This window comes from Pholcus phalangioides, unplaced genomic scaffold (genome assembly GCF_987345545.1).
Source record: "Pholcus phalangioides strain wild (caught in Gottingen) unplaced genomic scaffold, Ppha-v1.0 ptg000024l_1, whole genome shotgun sequence".
In the NCBI taxonomy this organism is placed as follows: domain Eukaryota; kingdom Metazoa; phylum Arthropoda; class Arachnida; order Araneae; family Pholcidae; genus Pholcus; species Pholcus phalangioides.
Genome location: NW_028301616.1, coordinates 18,990,525 through 19,016,525, shown reverse-complemented (window position 1 = coordinate 19,016,525; position 26,001 = coordinate 18,990,525). Strand labels below are relative to the sequence as shown.

The following is a 26,001-nucleotide window of genomic DNA, read 5'->3' as shown; positions in this document are numbered from 1 at the left end:
GAGCAACCCGAAAGAGTGACTTAAACAGTGTGCAAAGCATAAGAGTGATCCAGATGGAGTGATTATGGGAGTAACAGAGTGTCCTAGAGAACAAGGAATCAGGTCAGTGAATGACAAAAATGGTTACCTTGAGAGTGTGCAAGCATCAGAATGACTTGGAAAATGGGGGGAAACATGTCAGTGGGCAACTAAAGCAGTAACCTAGAGAGTATGCAAGCATGTGGATGATGAAAAGAGCAACATATAGAGAGGGATCAAGTCAACAAGCAACAAAGAGTACGTAAGCATGTGAGTGCAAGCATGAAAGTGACCGATTGAGTGACTTAAAGAGCAAGGAACCAGGTCAGTGACTGACAAAAATACAAAACCCAGAGAGTGTGCAAGAATGGGAGTGACTTGTAAAATGGGAAAACACATCAGTGAGCAATTGAAAGAGCCACCTAGAGAATGTGAAAGTATGCGAGCACAACCAAAAGAGGGTTAGAGACAAAAGCATATTCAGAGGGAAGGGATGCCTTAAGCAGGCTGCAGCCACAAATTTCAGGAATAAATGGACATAAAAATTATACTAGAGTGGGCAAAGTGTGGTAAAAAGTTCTATAACCTGCAGGCAGGAAGGCCATTAATATGCCCCCGTCTTTGTCAAATAACTTTTATAGAGTGTGTATATATATATATATATATATATAATACTGGCTTTACACACTAAGATTATATGACAAACATCAGAAAAAATTGAACACAACAATACATTTTTTAACCGGTGCATGTCAAAACGTGTATACAGTATATATAAGATATAATAACAAAAGCACTTTTCACTGGTGATCACTGTAAGTACAAGCTGGCAGCAAAAACAATATCCCTTTTGATGGACCTCGAAGCATCTTCCATTTTCTTGGCAAGCACAGAGTCACCAACAATACTAGCACCATTGCGGACGTCTTTCAGCATCTCACTTAGCCTCTGGATGCAACGTACTATGATCCCTTCTTCAACTTCAACCACCTCGCACTGCATGATCTTGGCAAAATTCTAGGTCGAAACACACACACACAAAATGATTTCAATAATAACTATTTATTCAGTGCACCTAGCAATACAGGATGGACGAGAAGTCCTAGAGAAATTTTGAAAATTAATAGCAAATCAACCAATTGTCATAGAAAGGTACGGTTTGCACTCAATTACCTATCATAGCCAAGAATTTTTTTTTTTTTTTTTTTTTGATAAATAAAAAAAATTCTAATTTCCCTCATTGGTGGCATTGTAAAATTAAAAACTCGACGTAACACATAAAAATGTAACACAAACAATGCATAGTCAAGATCATGACAATTTGTGTTACATAAAACCAATCACATTTCATTCTACAGCGCCACCTGTGAATAAAATTTGAACTTTTTTAAATTGATTAAAAAAAACAACTCTAGGCCATGATAAGTGTTTTAGTGCAAACTGCACTTTTTATATCAATTAATGATTTGTTAGTAATTTTTAAAATGTGTCCGGGACTTCTTGCCTACCCTGTATTACAATTGCATAACATTAATCTGCAATCGCATAAATGAATGCAAATTGATCACTTACAACTCCTTTTGCCCATTCATACACGACTTGTGTAAGCTCAAAATTATATTGATCCACGAAATTGGCATCAAAGATCCTGAATTGCTGCTGCTGGGCATCAATTTCTCTTATAACAGATTGGATCGTCTGGATTTTCTGTGCATAGGCAAGACAAAACAAAATTTACCTTTACATTTCTCATCAAATATTACAATAAGTACAGTGTGATTGTAAAATAAGTCTTCAACTCTTGAAAGTAATAATAATTTAAGTAATTATAGTAAAAGTAATAATAGTAATCACATTTCTGAAAATCTATACTTAGTGATAACCAGAATATGAGGAAGAAATATCCAATAACCAAAAAATATGCATATGTCATATAATCATTATCTTCTCTCTGGTGCCATACAGTGGGAAGAGAGGGGGCCCAACCAGGAACCGATTGGAAGAGTCCCTCAATAACCAGATATAGTAACAATTTTCGGGAGAATGTATATTAAATTGGTAGACAGGTACTTTTGGACAGGCAAAGGAGGACGCCCAGAAAAATCAATTTGTCCTGGTGGGGCATATGATGCTGTTTAGATGGCCCTGTGCCACATAGAAGTCACCAATTTCTCCAAACTTCGTCATGCATCATAATGCTTCATTGTCAGTGGTGCTTTTTTTGCAGTCCTTTAAAGACTGAAGTATTGCTGTAATCATGATAACAGGTAATACAGGGTGGACGAGAAGACCTGGACAAATAGTGACAAACCAAGCAATTGACATAAAAAGTGTGGATTTTGCACTAAAATACTTATCATATACCTAGAATTTTTTTTTTTGATAAATTGAAAAAAAGAAGTTTCACTCACAGGTGGCATTGTGAAGCAAAAAACTTGACATAACACATAAAATGTTACACAAACAGTGCATAATTAATGTTTATGGCAATTTGCATTACATAAAACTATGATATTTCAATATGAGCACCCTTTCACCCATTTAGATGTAGCTCGAGTTAAAAAAGGTGCTCATATTGAAATGTGATAATTTTATGTAATGCAAATTGTCATACATATAAATATTAGTTATCCAACTATTTGTGTTGCATTTTATGTGTTACAACAAGTTTTTCATTTTACAGTGACACCTGTGGGGGAAATTGAAATTTTATTTTTCATTTTTCAAAAAAATAAAAGTATGATAAGCATTTCAGTGCAAATGTTGCTTTTTATGTGAATTGGTTGATTTGTTATTAATTTTTAAAATGTGTCCACATGACTTCTTGTCCACCCTGTATTTCATCAAAAGGGAGCATGTTATTTTTTTTTAAATCTAAACGCATTAGGAAATGCTAGATGGTTTGTTTTCAGTCCTACCTTGTCATTTATATGAAGCTTCATGATTTTAAAAAAAACCTCTGATGATGAGAGAAAATTTGACTTTTTCTCCTTTAGAAAACACTTTTTCCCTAGAAATAAATTACCGTTTGGGTGAGATAATGCATATATGAGAAACAAAGTAAATAAACCCAATATATGAAGAAAACAAGAGTTGTTCTCTTCATATTTTAGGTTTATTTACATTGTTTCTCATATGTGTATCACTTTCCCATAGTCTGAATAGCCTAAATGCATTATCAAGTTCCAGAAAAATCTGATCACTAAATCTTTCTCTCTCTCTAGAGGTAAATAGGACCAACCCATACAACATTGAAAATAATAACATATGTAAGCAGACCGAATTACATTGAACAGTTTAGTCAACAGCCCTAGACTTTTGAGTTCCAGCTTCGGCTTCTGTTGATGTACCATGCATGACAGAAGTGCAGCAACCTCCTCTGGCGTGCAGTCAGAAAACACGTTTCTCACCAACAGCTCGGTTATCAAGAGTTCATGATTACTCATTTCTCTTGCGACTGATCCTTTTAGCTGGACGTTGTCATCATTGTCAACATATCCCAAGTGATTTAGAACCTGAGGAAAATATAATGAACATTTGTGAAATCATTATATGCACTGTATATACCATTAAATAGACAGATATATATATATGCATCCATAGAAAAAAAATAGAGCTGCAGCTACAAAACTCAGGCATGTACGTTAGAAAAGGTTTGCAAATGATAGAATTTTTTTTTACAAAAAAAGTGCTTTCCAGAAACTGTCACTGCAATAAATTAAAAGCCCATAACCGGTACAAGACAGAATCCAATTACATTCCTTTTGTAGCAAATTCTTCCATAAATTTCAGAACAGAACAGTTTATTCAGTGGTATTATGACAGGGCTACAATCAATGTCTTTCTAACATGACTTAAATGGGTTCTAATGGAAATTGTTCCTATACTACTACTTCACTGCACACCAACTCGTCATACCATAGTACAGCAATTTACTACTGATTGAGTTCGATCAGAAATGAAGGCATCATCTATCAGTCTTCACAGGTTTGGTAGGGAAAGAACTTAAATTTATTTGATTGTTCTATTACTAATAAAGCATTACTGGGACAGCTTTCATTTTTATTTGTTTTCTATTTTGGTATAAAAGTATTTTTATTATTGTCCATTATATTATTGACCATCCCAGATATTTCAGAAAGGAAATTAGTCTTAAATCTTAAATGAAACTCTTTTTGATAGTAAGGAAAACATTGTGACACCTTTTTGCGATTCATGTATTCAGGGTGATGTTGGAGAGATTCTGGAGACATTTTATCTTTACAATCCTTCATAAGTTGTTGAAGGCTGTAAACTTGTGACAGGCAAGAAAACTGAAAGTAAAAAATAATAATAATAGCAGTGATAATTATTTATAAAATATGGGCTTCAAGCATTAAAGTCTATATGGGCTTCAAAGTCTACATAGCCATTTAACTCTGTTAAAAAACATATTTTTATATAAGATACTTAATCATATAGTTAGCAAAATCCTTGGGAAAAGTATGAAAGTAAGTTCATGAAAAAAAAAATATTCACATGATTAGAGAATTGTGGACACTTAAGGCACTTGAATTCTTCTAAATTATCACAAAGTTTGCGGAAACGGGTGTAGTCAGTAATGACATCCATGTCTCTGAAACTGAGCTTGGCTTCCGTAAATCCATTTTTGTTAGCTGCTTGACAAAATGACATCAAGTCCTGAAACGTGGAGCTTATGGTGTGACCAGGACTACTACCCCTGCAAAAATTTATAGTGAAAAAAAAGAAAACAGTTTTAAAGCATGTCTGAGAGTAATACAAAGAAAAAGAAATATGAAAGAAAACAAACATGAACAAAAATAAACGTACATAGCTTCCATTTTTCTCCACTCTTTCAGAATGCTGTCGCTATCTACTTTTAAGGTCTTGTTGCTGAATAAATGAATGTCCTTGAAAGGGACTGGCATAATCATAGGAGATGCATCATCAGGTACATAAAGAGATTTCGTCCAAGCATGTCTCGAATCACCTTCTTCTGTTTTTACTTTGACTGTCAGTAATCTGCACTTATCTTTACCAATGTTCAAAACGATCCCGGCTACATTGGGATGGCTTTCAGCTGAGAACGAGATTATTCTGCCGACTGTAAAAATTTTACTCATGATGGCTTGCTCACAGACTTTATCCTGAAAATTGGTTCAAAGTTATCCTGTGTCAATCAACATACGATTCAGATATTCATCAACTTATCATTGTGTTATAGAGAATATTAAAAATAATAACAATAAATGAAACTATCACATAATTTTCACTCATTGCTCATGACCATGCATGATGCTGACTAATCTACTTTATAGTATACTGTAAAGCAAATAGGTACTTTGAAAAACTGTGACACATACAGTGATTCCTCAGCTAACGAATGTCTCAGCTTACAGATTTTTTGGCTAACAAAGATTTTTTTTCATAATTTTTCAACACGGCTAAAAAAACATTTTCATTGATATGAATGGATGCACTATCATAAAAAAGCTGTTTCTTGAGCTGAATTTTAGCACCAATCATCATCGAAATTACTTTTAACACACGCCAACTCCAGTCATATATTGCCGTGCGGCAATTTCCAAACAGTGGAGTTGAGTGGGAAATGAAGACTCCATCCATCGGCGGTCGCCCCAAGCTTGGTAGGTAAAGAACTTGCTTCTGACGTTCTATGCCCTGATTCAAACTCATGGACCTTGATATTAACCTTCATAGTGGAAGACAAGCATCTTGCCACTGAACCACTCGGGCACCATCAAAATTACTGTCACTCGAGTCCAATTAACTCATGTCCAAATTGGAATCTTTTTCCAGACATCTCTATTTCTCTTTCTGAAAGTTTTTGAACTATTTTATGTAAAATGAAAGATTCAGCTAATAGAAAATGCATTGAGGGAAAAAATAGTACGTTTTCAGAGCGCGATTTATTTCAGTGCAAGACTATTAGCATCAAAATGAACAGTCTGGACATTCTAAGAGCTTATTATTATCGGCATGTATGAGGTAGAAATGAGCTGACCAAACAAAAATGGATGGAGACACCTGCAAACTCAACTGGGTTGTATCGAGTAGACTGTGTCTTTAGGAGATTGAAGCTTACATAGTGTAAAATAAAAAGATCTTCAGTATCTCATCTTCCTGTAAATTCTCATTTATCCAATTTTGAAGCTGTTCGTTTCAGCGTTTGCTTATTTTTGTCTTTTTTTACAGCACTTCGTGATGTTTCAGGAAATGTATCTATAAATTTTTAGCAGTAACTGGAACAAATATAACCATTTTCCATGGAAGCCTTTGGGAAATCATGTTTTGACTAACAAAAGTGTTTCCGGAAGGGATTAGATTTGTTAGCCACAGTACCACTGTTTTGTGAATAAAGCAATTTAAACAATAAAGCAATACAGGATGCAAATAAATGAAAAATAAAACATTTTTCTGGCACATTACTTCATTTTGCTCATGAGAGAGAATTTCCAGACAAACTTCATGTAACTATTACTACTAAACCATACACCACACACTTCCTAAACCAGGAGTTCTTAACCTTTTCTTACCAATGACCTGTTAATCATCCTGATGTTAATCAGCATGATTAACATCACAACCCATGGGTCTATTTCATCTATTTAAAAATGCTTATTCAATATTCCTCGATAATAAAATGTTTGGTTTTATTATTTTTTTAAAACAGTCAGTGACATTCTTAACACGTGGGCTAACAGGGTGTTAGCCAGGGCCCGAATCAAACGGGGGCCCCAAATTACTGAAAAAGCTTCCACTGAAATGATGGCATTGCTTTCTCTCTCTCACGCAATTCTAGAACTATTTCTTTCATTAAACTCTGAATTTTTGAAAATTCTATAACTATTTCTCTTATTGATTTTCAAGTTTTAAAAAACAAATTTTTTTATTCTTGCACACACACACACACATTTTATTTTTCATTGATTCTTGCAATACATGGATTTATAACTGCATGGGCTTCTGTATGTGGATCTGTATGACCCGTCTCAGAAGCCCTACAACCCAAACTTGGGTTGCAAGGTTAAGACAAAGGTTAAGAACTCCTGTGTCATAAACATTCTCCAAGGAAGTTTCCAATGAACTGGTGCATACTGAAAAGATGTGCATGCATATGCATGGCCCTCAAATATTTATTAGATCAGTTATGCATATTTTGTGCTTGAGAAGTGATGCCATCCGTCTTCTACATTGGAAAGTAGAAGTGGCAGTTGCTTTAATATTTTCATTAAAATCTCTAACTATTACAATTAATAATTGAAGGGGGGAGCAAAAGAAAGCAGAAATGGTCTCTTGGAATTTCAATGGATCTTTAAAAAAATGTCAGTTTTCTAATCTCTTGTAGTTAAACTATTATCATTTCGGCGATATTCACGGACATGGTTTAAACTAGTCACAATTTTTTGATAAGAGATTGACACGGATTGGTTAAATTCAGGTTTTTAAGCAATCTATGTTGAGCTGCATTGAAAGCTGTTTCACTGCATGTTTTCTTAATCTTTTGTAGGTATCATATAGCCCAGATGGTATAAATGACATGAAAATTTATTGATGTGACTCTTGCAGTCAAATAAGTTTATAATGATGAAAAGTATACCTTTCTCCCACATACTTGAAATGTTATATTGCCATTAGCAGCTTATACCTGCCACATCACTTGTTTTCAGCATGTTGGAATATTCATTTAGAGATAATTATTTTAAAATAGAATGCTGGAAAAGTTTTAAAACACTAAGGATAACTGTACAGAGTAAAAACAATTATGGCAATCATCTTTCCTCATTTTAAATGTGGAAAGAGGACTGCCATAACTGTTCTGTTTCCACTTTCCCAGAAGTCAAAAAACTGCAGTGGACACCAAAAAAAAAAAAAAAAAATGTGGGAACCAAAAGCACCATGGAAAATGTGGTACAAAAAAGAAATAAAATGGTTGATGTATTAGAAAAAGCTGAAACAGAATTTGTCTGCAGAAAAAACTTCAAAAAGTCATCAGTTGAGTAAAAAAATACACAGCAGAAGTGTACAGATTAGAGAGGGGTTCTACTGTACCACATCTTTTTCAGTTTGATTGGCAACTAAATACCTCAAAAATCAATTTACCATGACATTATCTTTTATCCAATTTGCTTCCTCGAGTGTCTTGTAATATGGCTCCAGATCTGAGGAACAGAGACTGCAATCAGGTCTTTTGAGTTTGGACAGCTTATCCGCAGCTTCTGCCAGCTGTTCCTGTAACTTTTCCCTTCGCTGCTCAACACCAGATTCACTGAAGGATCTCTCCATCACGTCTTCTACTCTCAAGGTTTTTACTTTCAATAGATTCAGGATCATATTGTACGTTAATTTGAATTGAGACTTCAGCTTTTCTGGTTTGCCCTATATTGGGAAAAATCAAATCAAAGATATAATAATTGTTAATAATTAATTGTTGCAAAGAAAACAAATTTATACTATCTTTGCAAACACCCACGATTTTTCAACCTGTTTTTAATATGCTGCATATGTTACAACAATACCTTTTCCCTTTATTTGCAATTGGTTACAGGCACTTTACATGTCATTCAGTGTTTGTTGGAATTCCAAAATCAAAACATGTTTCTATAGAATATCCATAAAGGAATATAAATCACACCAGCTAAGAGCTAAAAATGCATTAGTTACCAAAAAACTCCTTAATATGTACACCACATTCAAAAGTATCACTGGATAATTACCAGCATCATGCTTTGAAGGCTTACAATATCAGGAACATCACTCTTGCACAATATAATTACAGTTCCAGTCTTATCTAAACCACGGCGGCCAGCACGACCAGCCATCTGGATGAATTCTGCAGGCTTTAAGACACGGAATTCTCTTCCATCGTGCTTCCTAATAGAATCAAATACCACTGTCCTGGCTGGCATGTTCACACCCATGGCAAAAGTTTCCGTAGCAAAAAGTACCTATATAAAAAACATTTGCTTAATCTTAGTTAGATATGGATCACGCGACAATAAAAATGTGATTTAAGTTCAATATACAAGTTACACGATTATACCTCTTTTTTGCAGTCGAAAATAAATTTTAATGAACCCACACTGACTTAATCAAAAGTCTGTAAATGGAAAAGATGTTTAAAAGAATAGTATATTAAAGAAATAACATTTTCTGGATATTATGTTGAGGTGAACATGAAAAGAATGATCTCTGCCAGAATGAAACCCAGGTACCATATACACCACTGGAGACTTTAAAACATGGAATTCTCTTCCATTGGGCTTCTTAATAGAATCAAATACCACTGTCCTGGCTGGCACGTTCACACCCATGGCAAAGTTTCCGTAGCAAAAAGTACCTGCCTTCCTTATTTCATGCTCTGTGGCGTGAGGTGCTGAATATGCAAATACAACGCCACAACAGGCAAAATGCCCAAGGAGGTGGCAATGGATAACTTTCGCGAGCTGGATTCGGACCTCTGTCTTCAAGTTCGCAGTCCGGTACACTATCATGTACACTAATTTGGCTCAAAAAGAGGCATTAGTAGTCCCTCCCCCCTTAACTTTAGCAAATGGCCTCCAGGTGCAATGGTAGAGTATGCGAAACAGCTTTATTTGGTATATTGTTTGGATGACAAGATTACTTTGTACAATAGCGTTGTTTGTAAAATCCAACACTGACTGCGTAACTAATTACATAAGCCTAGTTTTACTCTAATAAATATTATCACTGCAAAAGTATAAAAAATATATATTTGCAGTCTATTTAGTATGAAAATACCAAGGAAAAAGTATATTTACTTTTACCAAACCTTTTTGAAACAGCATTTCCACAACTTCCTTCAAAATTGGAAGCACACCACTGTGATGCACACCAAAACCCTGAACCAACTGTTCCGCCATTGTTTTGACCTAAAGATAAAACATCCAGTTAATGGAGTCTCAAAAAACTTCGATTCATTTCCCTAATTTTTCCAGCAATTTCAAACAAATATTAATAAATATTTTGCAAGTATTTTAAAATTATTTTGATAGATTTGAAGTGTTTCACCCACTTTATGACTACTACTTAACCCAGTGCCATCTTAACCTATTAACGGCGGTTGATAGAAAATTTGTCATTCAAAATTTTAATTTTTTTTCTTTGCCAATAAATGGTGGGAGTGGTTCCCACTCAGTGTTTTTTTCTTTCAAAAAATCAAAGTTGTCTTTAATGGGTTAACGCATGGGACCTACCCGGGTACAGATCGGGGGCCTCAAGTGCAGAAGGGGCTTATGAAAATCAGATCTGGTTCAAATTTTCAAGAGTAAGCATGTTAATTGATAGGCAGTCATTTCCAGTCAGGTAGAGGGGACTCAAAAATATTACTTTGCAGAGGCCCCATGATGCTCTTGAGATAGCTCTGACTCTTAACCCTTTTTCTTTCTTTCAAACCGTCTATCGCCATGGGCAATTTACTATCTAATGAGTTGTGCCGGAAGTGTAAGTGTGCGTACCTAACAATCTGAGTGCATATTTGGTGTTGTCTGATTTTTCAGTGCTGCCGTCTATATTTTAGAAGTGAAGTGAGTGTAATGATTGAATATTTACACTGTTTGTATGCTTTATGTCGCGAAACTTTTTAATGGGGAGATTGCTCACATTCACGCCTCAAAGTTGGGAACCACAGAAAACCAACTTCAGCCAACCACCATTGTGGGGATGGTGGGGTTCGAATGCGGAACGATGCGAGTTCGTCTCTATGACCACTCGATCACTGCAGTGACCCTATGGGAGAAAAGTCAAAAGTCATCCCAAATCACTAAAAAAACTGTGGTGAATCCCCCCCCCCGCTAATTACCTTTCCATGGACTTGAAATGTCAGTAAATGTAACAAAAATGCTCAAATGACTAATGGACTAAATCTATACAAATACACAAAGACATAAGAATAATTTAAAATAACAACAAAATAAGAATAATTTAAAATAACAACAAAATAAGAATAATTTAAAATAACAACAAAATAAGAATAATTTAAAATAACAACAAAATAAGAATAATTTAAAATAACAACAAAATAAGAATAATTTAAAATAACAACAAAATAAGAATAATTTAAAATAACAACAAAATAAGAATAATTTAAAATAACAACAAAATAAGAATAATTTAAAATAACAACAAAATAAGAATAATTTAAAATAACAACAAAATAAGAATAATAACAAGTGAAACAACAATTATATGTCTAATTCATAACTGTAACAATCTTCGCTTGAAAAAGTCACATGAGGATTTTATTGTGCACATTGTACAAATAAATGTGAAACAAAAATTACTTGACTAAGTTCTTGATCTTCAACTTTGAGCTTTGAGATGCTTTTCTTGAAAAAATGGCTTATTTCGCTCTTCTCTTTAGCAGTGGTCAAGTCCTGGCTTTTAAGTATGGAAGCATTCTCATTGCATTTTTTCCTGGATAATGTGAAACACACGACCGGCAAAAGCTCTTTCTTCTTCAGATAACCCAGCAAACCAATATATATATTCTTTTCCTGAAAGTTCAAAGTTCATACTTAATATTTATAAATATCATGATTAAGTATAAAAAAGTTTTTACACATTTCAAGAAAAAACATCATTTCTAAGAGAGTATTGACTTACCTGAGCGAAACCTATAACATGTCTATGAGGTGCTTTCTGATAAGGACCAGATTTTTGCTTTGTTTCTTTTGGTTTTTTCGATTCTACTGCTTTTTTATACCTTAAAATAATAATTAAAAAAACATTTTTTACTGAAAATGCTGGATGAATTTGTCCAAAAGCTTTTCAAAAACTCTGTGAAATATTAATTAAAATCTTTGAGTACAATACATGACTAGAGAGAGAGATTCACAAATGTATATAATTCTACAAAATGGTATACAAATCAAGTTATTTGAACATATGAAAATTATCAGATAAATAATTTGCTTTGTTTGCGCAAAAGAATTTTACTAATTATGGCATTTAATTTTTAAACACTTACAACCTCCCAAGCATTGTTTCTACATCAACACACTTATATTGTGAGCTTTGTGAGTACCATGCTGGAAATGGAAGGATCTAGATTTATATTGCTTTTAAAGGGGGTTTATTATTAATACTTGAACTCAACACACTACACACCTAATAGTTTTTTATTCAGATTCCTACAACAATAATGCATAAAAACATTTTTTTTATCATTCCACTCAAGAATTACAATATGATTACACGCTTTTATCCCAAAGAGCTGAAAAATTTCATAGTTGCAAAAATATTGATAATGACAATTAAAATACAGTGTCCCACACACTAAACACCTTTTCAAACACCTAAATGTAAATAAGGACAAAAATAGTTTTCAGCATTTACGTTAAAGAAAGGCATATAGGCAGCATCCATCTCATTTTATTATAAACTATCCTCTCCACAGTCCTGAAAGAAACTTTCAATTTTATGTTTTTTACTTTTCAACTGTGGAACTGCCCAAAATTAGCCTCTGTTGAAGGATGAATATGAATAAGTGACTACCACTAAATGTCTACCAATGACATTGGTCTCTGTGGGAATTTCATTTAGCTAAGTGGAATTTTTTTAGTGTAGTCTGTCTCTCACAGATGAGACCTAGAATGAAAAAATTATGATCATACTCACAAGATGAACCAGGGTAGCCACACAGGGCACACCAATCTAATGGGCACCAAATAGGTGGCAGAAGATCAATCTCTAAAGACAAAATAATTGACAAAAATGTTTGAATTTTTTTTGTCTTTAAAGTTCAAACTGGACAGAATAAAATGCAAGATGTGTGTATCGATATATTGATACTGGGTGAAAATCTGCAGCATTTTGAGGTCTTTTTCAGATGCAACTTATATGCTGGAGAGGCATTGAGAAGATGTTATGCATGGCTAGAAATTTTGAATTGGACCACCACAAGCTGAACTACAATCAGTGTGGTTTGTAAGAAATGAAATCATTTTCATTCTTGTTTGACTCCCCTATTTATAATAAATATGCAAAAAACATTATGGGGGGAAAAAGACTTACATTTCATTTGAGAAGTTCCCATTGGCATCCACTACCACAAAATTATCGTCTTGAGTCTTCCCAACACTTCCAGTGTACAGATGATATACCAAAGGAATGGGTCTTTTAAGGGTGCTTATAACATACACTTTTCTCTTTTTGATACCACTATAAATGAAAAAATAAATAAAAACTCTTTTATTTCAGTGACATTAAAAAAAATTGTTTACACTAAGCATAACTTTCAGATGTTTTTTATCATACTTTTCAAGTAAGAGAAACAAAGTTTTTCTTTCTTTCTTCTTGTTTAAATCTCATATTAATAGACATTAAATGACATCCATCAGTTAACATTTTTCATTAAGAAGAAATAATATCACCATTATGTGATGGTTTGCAAAATTTGCTGAGAACTCAAAAAAATAACAATAAAATTTCTAAATAAACATGCATACCCAAGCCATTCAGCAAACTCCAGTGTATTTGGAACTGTAGCACTCAGCATGATCAGATTGACATGTTGGGGTAACATTATGAAAACTTCTTCCCATACAACACCTCGCTAAAAGTAAAGAAAGAAACATAAATGTTAAGAAAAAAAGTTTATTATCTTATAAACTTGCGAGTGATTTTTTGCTAGCAACATCTAGTTTAACACAGTGCCACAGTGGTTGAGTAGTCACAGTGAAAGACTCGCATGGACAGGATCTAGGTTCAGACCCCCACCGTCGCTGTAGTGGTGGTTGGCTGAAGTTGTTTTCTGCGGTTCCTAACTTTGAGGTGTGAATGCACGCCGATCTCCCCATTAAAAAAGTCTCACAGCAGAGAGCAACACGCCTACAACGTTACAATTATTCATTCATTACACTTCACTCAATATGAGTTGAGAAAACACTCATAATTTAAAAAATTGATTGCAGATGTCAGCACTACACAGAAACAAACTTTATGGAAGGTTCACTATACATACATACACATGTCAACATGTACCAATTCGTTAGAAGTTCCACAGAGGAATATGGATGAGGAGCATGTCTGGTTTAGTAGTAGTAGTTTAACACAATACATTTATTACAACCAAACCCAATTCTAATGAACTCCGAAGGATTGAAATTTTGTTCGCTATATCTAATCTCGTAAGATAATATTGTACAGGTAAAATATTATGTTTATCACATCTGGAAATTTGTTATAAATGGGGTTTGACAATATCTATTTAAGAAATAATAAGATGTCTTCAATATAGCAGGTCTAGTTGATTCTTAAGCTTTGCTACCTGAAGAGGCAGGCTAAACCATATTGAATACTACAGTTAAACTTATATAACTAAAGTTAGTTCACCTTCTCCTGTAATATATTTTGTATATAAGAGTATATCAAAGTTCTATGACTAGATTTTTCAATAATTTGAAATAATATCAACTTCTGAAAGCACTTCAAGCTTTATAAATAATTCAAGATATCAAAAATTTCACAGTGATTGAAATTTAAGAAATCTTTTTTACTTTTGTTATTGCTATGGTATTAAACCACTGAATGCCTTGATTTAATATGGACAAACTTGTTTTCGAATCAGTGGTGGTACCCTGGATACCACTGTAGAAATTATATGTTTATCAAAATATACGTTTTTCTTATTTTTAAAAATATTGTAATTTCGGGAAAAAAAAGCTAAAATGAAGCTTCTATGTTTTTGTGAACACTGAAAATGAAGTATGTTTTCATGAACACTAACAAGTATAAGACAATAAAATACTTAAATAAGTATACCTCAGCATCATTGATATAATGCACTTCATCGAATATTACCCATTCAACTTCTCGAACAACATCAGATCCATGGTACAGCATTGACCTGAAGATTAAGAAAAAACAAAATATAAATAGTAATGTTTGCTCTTGCTCAAACCTCAGTTGCAATTGAATCTTTCAAAAAATAAATATAAAAAAAATAAATTTGTCCTATTGGATAAAAATTTGCGATTATCAACTATTGAAAATCTTGATTTTTTTTTTCTACTTTCTGCATGCTAAAATAAGCAGATCTGAAAAAAATTTGAAGACTTCAAAAAGGAGTGAAAAGTGACAGAACTCAAGAATTTCAATCACCTAAATCTCAGCAAATTTTTATTCAAATGTAACAAGCTACATTTCTTGTGTTACAGGGTAATAAATTAGGATTTCTAAATGTCTCAGGCTAAAAGTCCAATAAAGAAAAGTGTAAATTTTACCAAGTGGCATTTTTATGATCGGGACGAAATAAAAACATTAATTTCCATATTTTCAATCATAGAAATTTTCTTATTTTTTTTGGACATTCTTTGTTAAACACCAAACAGTACACATGAGAGGGAAAAGTTATTCATGCCACTCTCTCTGCCACACAAAAATCTACATCAAATTATTGAACTATTCCACTGACCTCAATATTTCAGTAGTCATTATCAAACAAAACGCTTTAGGATTAATCACCACATCACCAGTCACAAGTCCAACATCTTCGAAAGACGTTTTGAAATCCCGAAATTTCTGATTTGAAAGAGCTTTAATGGGAGATGTATAGAGCACTCTGAAAGGTAAAAAAAAGTATTCACTCGATAAATAATAGGCAAGATAATAAACAGGTTGATGATATTAACTCTTAAATGCATAGCTTTGCATATATAAAAAGAATTCTTTAAACCTTCATTACTGCAGCCAGTTTGAAGATAAAAATTCAGAATCCACATTTTCACATACGCTGAGGTCATTTTTTCCATTTTATATTTTGAATTTGCTAGTAGATGCCCCAATATATGACAACAACCCTTTGTTTCCTCAAAGCGTGTGTGCTGCAATTTCTCTAATTTGTTAAAAAATGCTTTGTTTACTTTTTTTTAACCTTGAAGTTTGCAATCCAAATTTTTTTTCTTACAGTAGGTACTTTAATCACAAAAAAGGTAGTTATATATTTGGAAAGTAATATTATGTACTTCAGTACATTTATTTTATGTGAAATTTTTCAGGCCTTGCACGTCTTCAATAAATCTTTGCAGTAAAATTTGAAATAGATTTTTTTTAAATGATGTTTCTGGCTTTCAATACATGCCATTAACTATTAAAAATATCATCAGCTCAAAAAAAAATTTAACAAAAAAATTTTTCTGTTAAACACAAATGAATTAGGAGTTCAATTTTTCTTAAAGCAACTATGAACTGTTGGTTTTTAAAGTGATACCATAGACTGGAATTAACTAAGAGGAGTGTGTAAGTGAAAATTACAAAATACACATTCACTTTTCTTATAGGTAACATTCATTAGATCAACTTATCAATGGCTTACCTAGTCATATGCTTTTTCGCCAGTGCAACAGCATATTCAGCAACAACTGTTTTCCCAGCAGAAGTATGTGCTGCAACGAATACACATTCCCTTTTTTCTAAATGAAGAACAGCAGCTTTCTGAAATATGTCGAGCTCAAAATCCCACTGGAAATGAGAAGCAATAAAGTCACATCGAAGATGAGTTTGGAAAATTCTGAAATGTACTAAAATTTGAAATATGTATGCAAATAATGGAATCAATTAGTTTCATTTTTGAAGCAATAACCTTATATATTTTTAACAAACCTTAAAAGCCATATCTGGTATTCTTTCGTGGAAATCATCAATAGGGAGGGATATATTTTCAACTACTGCCCATTTGCATTTAGCTGCAGCTTTGGTCATTTCATCTACTTCTACTGTGTTACTGATTTTCAGCACTGGTAAGTTTTCCTGCAGTGAGTAGTGGAAAATATAATAATTATTTCAAATAATATGTGATACATTCAGATGATTGACATCAATCATCTGCCCATTTGCCCAGTATTGTCAGATGATTGGCATCAATCATCTGAATAATTAAATACTCAATGAATATGTGAAATCGGAAATAATTAATAGTTTTCACTGTAACAAATGTTATTTGAATTTGATAATGAAAATTGGACATTAACTTATCACTCTAACTTAAGCAATTGCCAGGCTAGAAATACAGATACTGTGGGACATGGGGGTTTTTTTTTTGTATATTCAGAGAATAAAAAAATATTCATTTGCATTCCAATATCATGTTTTGCAGTGCAATTCCTTAATTTTTTGCTCTGCTTATTCTAATCTTAAGCACATGGTTAAAGAGTACAAAAATACTTTGCAGTCTACTAATTTTTCCATCTAGCTCAACTAATAAGTGAGACAGAATATGCTAAGTATCCTATGTTTGCAATGAACTAAAATTCAAGGTAACAATAACAAAATAATTAATGTAAAAATCTAACTATCTCCAACATAGTTTGTAAAATACAAAGGATCCTAAAATTCAGAGAACAGACTAGATTCAAATAAACAAATTCAGTCCATTTGGAAAATTCTAAAATATCTGCACTCAAGTGCAGATAATTTAAGAATTTTTACTTAGGAATTTTTCAGAATCTGTGACTCGAATTTCCTAGCATGCGGGCTAATGTGGGGGAATACAGTATTGTCCTAATGTAATGGAATATAGATTCAAAAGAAGAAAAAGAAAAATACAGTTCACTTATTACAATGCGAATCATCTCATTCTTTATCCTTTCATCAGCACTTTCTGGTTCTTTGTCTGTTTGGATCTGTAAACAAATATTAGCAAAAAATGAATCATCACAATAATCAAAAGGTATCAACATGAACTTGCCTCTCAAATTGTGTAATGCAAATTAACATTCAATAAGAGGCAATTTCAGTTTGAAATCATACCACACTTTATACATTGCTTTTGGGTTAGACTTTGGATTTTATTGACCACGATGACCTATTTAAGATCAAGCTATGTCAAACAAATAATGCTTTGCCCTTAGGTACGATTTTGAATTGAATCATTCATCAGAAGCATATTATTCAGGAAATAACTAACATTTTCCAAATCAACTCTATCATCTTGAGATTCTTCCTCTTCAAAGGGTTCCAGATCTATTAGATGATCCATTTCAAACACATCTGTTAAACTGATTTTTTCTAGTACGTCATTTTTCTCTTGTTGCTTTCTTTCGAACTGCATTCCTTTTTTGAAACCAGGTGGAACAGTCAAGTAATCTAGATAAATATGGATTTTGGTAAACGTGAAGATCTAGTATTTTAATTATATTTGTCAGAAAACGTTGAAGATAAAACTTTTATTATGTATATATGCAGATAATATATATTTTTTTAAATCTGTTTCAGATGAAATATTGGCCATGAAGACTAACGATATTAAAGTGTACACCACTTAATGTGATCATATCAGGACTTGGGAGGCTTTCTAATAACTATAAAAATTGATAACTATATCCAAATAAGATCCCAGTAGTAAGTACAATGACTATATGTCTCATTTGAGTGAATGGGACATGTGAAAATAGGACAGCTCAGTTTTTCCGTTCCCTCATAATTAGTTTCAAAATATTAGATTGTGGTGTTTTTTTTTTTGTCATATTGTTTGAAAGCATGATTTTTTCCCCTTCAAATTAAAATCCCATTTTCATACAGAAATTGTTAAAAGTTAGAATGGAACCAATTAATGTGAATCATGAATTACTATAATTATTTTGATGTACAATATGATTCTTTTATGAAAGTCTTCTAGGATTTTCATAAAGGACTTCCATGAGGAACTGTAGACATGCACCTCATCCATATTCCTCTGTGAAACTTCTAACACATTGGTACATGTTGGAATGTGTGTGTACGCGTTATGTAGTGAACCTTCCGTGAAGTTTGTTTCTGTTTAATGTTTGTTAGTGTTGCCATCTGCCACCATCATGAAGAAATCTGACTATGAACTGAAGGGACTTTTTTTAACTTTACACATACCTCAATTATATGAAAGCCATTGCAAAAGCAGTGCTATATGGAATCATAGTGGCTATTACAGCCTGATTATGGCATTGTGAACAGAGTACAGAAATTTTTGTCCACAAGGGAGCCTTCTGACCTCCTACATAGTCTTGCAGGTTCGTAACAGTAACGTATAGGGAAAAATGAGTCTTGGTTAAACCTTAGCTTTAAAATATACAGAACGAAAAAAAACTTTTGACCAAAAACATTGATAGCATAAACTAAAGTCATGATAACTGTAAACAATTTTTTTCATATGTTATGATATTGGTCAGTTCCATACTTTGCAAAAGTGATTCTAATAAATGGTGTCGATTGCATAAGTACAAACGGCTAGCTACAACAACAGTACTATGGCTTTCGAATTTTAAAAAAAGGACACGTATACATATGAAACAAAATTATTTATTTAAACAACAAAAGTCATTCCATATGAAAAGTTTTCGATGATGTCAACATGGCAAATATGAGACCAAGACAATCCATCTTTCTTGTGATTGACTGAAAATAATAACTTACCACAGTCAAATAAGTTAGCATCTAAGGGTTGTTTAGACAGGAGATTAGCCCACGGCTCGTCCATGCCTCCAGGCCAGAAAGGAAAACTGTTGGTGTTGCCTTTAACGCCATACTCTGGTTTGCCAGGAGCTCGCGAGAGAGATGTCGATGTCTTTGTAGTTCCGCCAACTGATTCCTTTTCTTGCTGCCAAGGAAGTCATAAATTTTCATTTTGAAGCTTCAAAAATATTTTTGAACATTTTTATGCTAATGCATATAGAATTTTCTAATGAATTCTGAGTTAAAAAGTGAAACACACACACACACACACCCACAAATATTAAACTAAGACAGTGTTTCCTAAAGTGGGCAATGGAATGGTCCGGGGTATGTGATAAAACCTACTAGTTTAACATAGGATCCTAGGGTTTGCTTGAGTAAGGGGGCGATGAAAAACTTTCTGAAGAAGGGCGTGATGGAACAAAAAGTTTGGGAAACTATGAACTAAGCACAGCCAAAACAGTGTTAGAATTCATTAGTAAGAGTTTTAAATTTATTTTATGCATTCAATATTGTCATATAGGCTGTAAAATAATATCTTCAATATATATATATAATTTGGGGTCAATTTTTTTTTGTATGAAAAAATATATATATTAAATGTACCTCTACAAAACCAAGAAGCTTTCCAGTGGTCATGTTCCTCCTTACAGTAAGTTCTGTTAGTAGTGGACATGGCTCCAATTCATGCAGAGAATGGACATCTGGTTCACTAGGTATGTACCTAGATCAATAAGGCAAAACATGTAAATATATTCCAATATTTTCCGATTGAAAGTACATTTTCTGATATTAAAATCTGATTAAAAGTTGGAAAAAATTATATAATGTGACAATAGTGTTAAAGTAATGTAATTACATGTATACAATTTGCACATATACAAGTTATATTGAAAAATTTAATGCATCCCCCCTTCTCTTAAATACATGTCATCTTCAATGAGCAACAGTGCAATTTTCTTTTGCTAGAAGTCATGCCCCCTTCTCTCCCCCACCCCCAGTCACTGGATGACAGGTCTTTAGGCTAAGATCCCCTTTTCCAGATGATCTACCTTATTTTTTTGTCCAAAAAAATTATGTTATTGAAATATACTTTCTTGAAGGTTTATACACATTTACTTTCAATTACAGTGAAATGTCACAACAAAAATAGCCTACTCAATATAACAATAAATCTCTCTACAACGAAATTTTTTCAAGTCTTGTTTGAAAATGCCTATAGTCCAATATTAAACTGTTACCTCTCAATATAATGATTCCTCTACAATGATATTTTTTCTTGGTCGGCAGATTATTGTTATATCGAGGTTTCACTGCATTTGAAATAAAACCTGATCATAATCACACAGATGAGAACAGTCTCATTCTACACACAAGCATAGTTGAATGCATTTTGTTTGCAATATGTTTCAAAGTATGAATGTTGGCAGCTTGTATCTTTTGTATCTTTTCAAGTTCAACGTCTTTGTTGCATATATAAGAAAGTGGTTCAACTGAGAGGGTTTCATTTTTATTCACTCTGCCCTTCAATATTCCCTTAAAGAAGTGAATTCAGTAGGCGTCAGATTGCAAAATTAGGCAACCAAGAAGTTCAAGCCTTCAATGCTTTGCATTGAATTTTCTATATTAAAGAATTTGGAGAGATGCATCTGTGTGAATTTGGAGAGATGCAAGTGTGTTTCAACATGGAAGACCATCATTTCCAGCATCAATTCTTTTGCATCATTTGACTGCATACAAATTTTCAAGCAATCTTATCAACAACATAATTTTTCATAGACAAATACTTTGACTCTCTTGGCAGAAAATTGTCTTGTATGATGCTGGAGCCATACAGGATATGCCGTATTGTTATTTTGCGATTTTTATCAAAATTTTAAGACATTTCCTCTATTTTTCTCATTTTGCTTTCACATCATGGTCATGAACAAAAGACTCAATGAATTATTTGTGACAAAGAGGGAATTACAGCAATCACAACTGAATACTGTGTGATACCGTATACCTCATTGCTGCAAGATTTACAATTGAAAAAAAAAAAGAAAACCCATCAAATTCATAACATGTGACATTCCAAAAAGAAAGGCCAGTTTTCCCAACTTCCACTCAAAGAATTCAAACCTGTAGAAGAGAGAGAAGGGTCACCTCTTTAAATAAAACAGCTCCCAATAAGGTCAATTTTCTCTGATCTGGGATTTTGCATATAATAGTTTGCCTCTATTAATAGCTATCACCTCTATCATAAGTAGTCATCTCTACAGAGAGATGGCTTTTTGAGCAATAAAATGCGGTCCTCCTAGAGAAATTTTTACTGTAATAAGGAATATTTTAACTTGAAGGAAATTAAACTTTAAAAAAATTCATCATATTCACCGTCAAATTTATTATTATTTTCTTTCTTGTCAGCATAAGAATAATTTTCCCTTACCTCTGGACTGCATCAACATGAAATATTGGAAGTTTTTCAATATCTGTCAGAAAAGAGTTCAGTACTGAAGACGTGTCTTGCAGAATAGGAGGCAGGCCACATGGAAGATGCTGTATTTGAAGGGGGAAAAACTCAATTAATGTGTGTGCAACAATTTGCAGATATTAATGTTTTTTCTCATAAACATTATTGATCACTAGTTGTAATACCCAGCACTGCTTGGGTTTTCTCCAACTGCTGGGAGGATTGAAAAAGTGACGAACAAAAGCGCGTGAGCACTGTCCTGTTAAAACAAAAACTGTCTAAAGGATATGAGAGGTGCCTCAAAAAATAAAATAAAAATTTAAATTTTACCGAAACCATGTTGATTTGCTCTGTAATTGCTGATGGCTCTGTCATTTTGCTCTGTCATTGTTGATGGCTCCGTCATTGCTAGGTTAGCAATATTCAAAACCTCAAGTAAATCTAAATTGAATTTCTTCTAATCAGAGAAACACCATTCTACTTGGCACCAAAAGATACACGCTGTTTGGCTGGTTCATAATGTTTTTGCCCATGCTGTTTTACCCCCAAAGTAGAATATGCCGAAAACTCTGATGCACATCACAGAGCAATCTCAGAAAGAATTTTACAAAAAGTGCAGAAAATATTATTGCAGGAATTTTTACCACAGAACATTTCCAGTCAGCTCATTGCAGAACTATGAAATTGCAGATCTATTTGAAGATTTTTTTTATAAGGGGAAGTTGCACTTCGGTTTTGCATACAAGACATCTGAATTTTTTTGTATCACTGATCAGGCACAGTTTGACTTGTGCAAGGCAAGTTGTATTTCTTCTGAATTGTAACAGAGAATTTTTTTTTTTGAAAAATTTGTGAAAGATTGTCTTTTTCTGACAAATGAAAAAAGAAAGAAGCCTTTCTATATAAAAGTCCATAATTCTAGGACCTATTCATGAAACTGTAACCAACAGTCTTCAATCTTTTCCTTCTTCTTGCAATTTTATGACCAGGCATGGCGTTTCCTCTGAGAGCCTCTTCAATATCAAATAAATATATTGTCTTTGGTGTCTTCCCACTTTCAGACATCACCGCGCATGATAGATTAAAACAGTCTCAGTAACAGTAGGCTGTTATGCCTACATGATAAAAATGGAAATTCCTTTCCCTGACTTCAGAAAATGTGAACGTCCTTTTAGGCCTATACTTTCTTCAACATTTTAACCTTTACTATAATTTCGAGAAAAAAAAAATTCTGGAGCAGTGCAGCACTCATCAAAACTACGTCCAGTTCTACTTTTAATTATCACTTTAAAATGTTCATACACAGTAAAACCTCTCTTTTTTTGGACACAAAAACAAATTTGTCCATAAAAAAAGTGACTGTTAATCAGAAATTTGAAATGCATACTTTTATTATTCACTGGGAAATTGTTATATGGACGTACAAGAAGGGTGAACACATCTGAGGAATGTCTATTAAGAGGGGGTTTTACTGTGTTTACATCTACAGGTTTCTGGGGTATGGAAATTTTTCAGTTGTCCTTAAAGTTTCTTCCACTACCTTAAATTAGATTTAAATAAATACAGTAAAAAAGTAGATTTACAATGAATATATAACAGCTGCAATCTAAATAAGCTTTTATATTAGCTATTGGAGGCCGGGAGAAAAACAGTTTTAGAGCTTGACTCACTACAGCCTGTAGGACCATGATTATTAACCTGTACAGCCACATTCTAAGAATCAGTCTAAAATAGAAGACTATCTTTTTTTGATTGAATAATGATTTCAAAAGTCATAGAACTTTTAGAAACAAAAAAGGTCACTTACAGAAGCACTCAAGAAATCTGAAGAAGCTGGCAGTATTTCAACGTCCCCATTCTCCCCTAAAGCATGAACTTCCAATGAGTGTGGAATCAATCCTGCTTGCTCCATCTGCATGACAAACAATAACAATGAAATTTTTTTCAAGAATATATACAATGTTTGATCAACACTATCTGAAAAGTAGATTGATTTCCTGTGTACATTAAGGCTTGACAAATCCAAGGCGCCAGGTAGCCATGGAGACCAGAAAATTGAAGCTTAAAATCATCTACCACATTCCCTGCATTAGCCTGGAAACAGAAAGCTCGGGAGACAGAAAGACACCCACGCTCTCCCACACAGGGTGATTTATGCACATTGTCCCATTGGAACTGGGGTGCCTCCGGAGATTTTCTTAGTATTAAAATTGCATTGCCGGCCATCACTGGCAGCAAATACAAATTTTTTATACATGGGCAGGTGCAGTCATGCACATTGCCAGTGAGTTCCAGCGATTATAATCAAATCAATTACGATGTGTTAAATAAAGCCAATCATATGTATAAAATAAGCAATAAATCAATAAAAATTGGGAATAAATCAATAAAAAATCGAAAATAAATCAGCAGTAAATCAATAAATAAATTTCAAATTCATACTACTGCAACAGGTACAGTTCTTGATAATATACTAATACGGAATTCCCGTCAGTCATATTTTTCACACAAGTGTTAACATGAAGTGCGGGCCCAGCATGGAGGGTCCTTGTGCTGTCAGTGCAATCATTCACATCAAGGGTGTTCAACTTTTAGGAGAGTGTGAGCCACTTCATTGATTTGAAACCATGTCGCAGGTCACTTAAGTGATCTGGAAAAGCATCGCAGGTCACTTAATTCATCTGGAAAAGCACCGCAGGTCACTTAATTCATCTGTAAATGTGACACACGCCATTTCAGTGATCTGTAGCTGTACAGCGCGGGAAACTTAAGTAATGTGGAATTTCACTGCAGGTCACTTAAGTGTTCTAGAACTGCACCGCGGGGCCACTCAAGTACTCTATAAGTGTGGCGCAAATCATTCAAGTGATCTGTAAATATTGTGCGGGTCAGTTGAGCGATCTTTAAATATGTCGCGGGGCCTCTTGAGTGATCTACAACTGTGTAGCTGGTTACTCAAGTGATTTATCAATGTGCTGCGGGCCGTTCGAGTGATCTGGGACTGTACCGCTGGTCACTCAAATGTGCATGTGCCCCTTTGTACATTTTTACAAAATTGGGTTTGACTCGAAGAGACACATTTGGGCCCGCGGGACATGTGTTGAACATGTACGATCTACATGCTACGACTAATAATAATAATAAAAGTTACACGTAATCATCTATGAGAAATCAATACCATTTATCAATTGATAATGAATACGAATGATAATCAGTAATTAATTAACCTAAAGACACTTGCACGTGACAAGTTGTTGCCTCTCTCGATACCGATGAACAAATAAAAATGTAATTAAGATGAAATAAAGCTCATCAGTAACGGGAAAATATTAATTTACAGAGTTGCCGGTTGTGGGCATTATGTAAACATCAACATTTCACATTGGCATAACATGATTCGGTGAACGACAAAGTAAAAAGGAAACGGACATACTTTTTCCACTAAAATACGGGACGGTGGGATTTAAGATACGGGACAATCATTGCCAAAAATGATGCCAAAAGTGAGCAGAGTTACCAACTATTGCTATGATATTTGAAAAATCGCAGAGAGAAATGAAGCACTTCTGCAAATTGAAGTGGGTCAAAATGAATTCAACGAAATAAAATTCAAAAAGATGACAAATATGTGAGATGAATATCCTTATTAAAAGCCGTAGTTGTCATAATATAATTAAGAGTCGTCAAAATTTCATTCTTTGATTTCACTAAAAAAAATATAAGTTCAAGTTGGCTTCGTGAAAACTGGGGCATTTTTCCAAAAATCGAAAAGGACGCAAAAACACGGGGATGTTCGGGATGTATGGTCAAATAAGTGATAAAGTACGTTCTCAAATTTCCACCAAAATGATTATATTTAGTCATGAAATTAACACTTTAAATTCAATAATGATGTCACTTAATTATATTTTGATATTTTTAATAATTTATAAAAAAATCAACGTTCATTACTACTAATCTTGTTAGTCCCGAGCACTTTCCATCTGAAATGTTTACATACAGCTGTTGTTATGGTAACAAGATTTCACGAGTTTATGGGGCAACGCCGACATGATCGCATTTCATGT

The 26,001-nt window shown here is 33.6% G+C and overlaps 1 protein-coding gene across 2 annotated transcripts; it reads right to left on the bottom strand.

The window, feature by feature from the left end:
* Positions 1 to 735: 735 nt before the first annotated feature.
* tst (superkiller complex helicase subunit twister) lies at positions 736 to 25,426 on the bottom strand. 2 transcript variants are annotated; one of them, XM_089250829.1, is made up of 24 exons: positions 25,368 to 25,426; positions 23,742 to 23,846; positions 21,911 to 22,020; positions 20,089 to 20,206; positions 19,444 to 19,627; positions 17,963 to 18,141; positions 17,616 to 17,678; positions 16,660 to 16,806; positions 16,373 to 16,518; positions 15,473 to 15,619; positions 14,821 to 14,905; positions 13,506 to 13,612; positions 13,072 to 13,218; positions 11,662 to 11,761; positions 11,340 to 11,552; positions 9,819 to 9,929; positions 8,754 to 8,984; positions 8,140 to 8,415; positions 4,849 to 5,165; positions 4,537 to 4,738; positions 4,221 to 4,331; positions 3,306 to 3,533; positions 1,591 to 1,725; positions 736 to 1,035 (listed from the first exon to the last, which is right to left on the bottom strand). In XM_089250829.1, the coding sequence occupies exons 2-24, from the start codon at positions 23,844 to 23,846 to the stop codon at positions 829 to 831; spliced, it is 3,669 nt and encodes a 1,222-aa protein (XP_089106955.1). In that variant the 5' UTR covers positions 25,368 to 25,426; the 3' UTR covers positions 736 to 828. The 2 variants fall into 2 exon arrangements, with proteins under 2 accessions (XP_089106955.1, XP_089106954.1); XM_089250828.1 differs by lacking the exon at positions 25,368 to 25,426 and adding an exon at positions 25,162 to 25,323.
* Between the last annotated feature and the right edge of the window lie 575 nt (positions 25,427 to 26,001).

What these genes read in the sequence shown, in the direction of transcription:
- tst (XM_089250829.1), bottom strand. Translation starts at nt 23,846, where the DNA reads ATGGAGCAAGCAGGATTGATTCCACACTCATTGGAAGTTCATGCTTTA. An exon ending in AAGATCAAGAACTTAGTCAA is followed by an intron (nt 9,930 to 11,339) that starts GTAATTTTTGTT and finishes TTTTATCTTTAG; the next exon opens with GTCAAAACAATGGCGGAACA. An exon ending in GTCCACAATTCTCTAATCAT is followed by an intron (nt 4,332 to 4,536) that starts GTGAATATTTTT and finishes TTTTACTTTCAG; the next exon opens with TTTTCTTGCCTGTCACAAGT.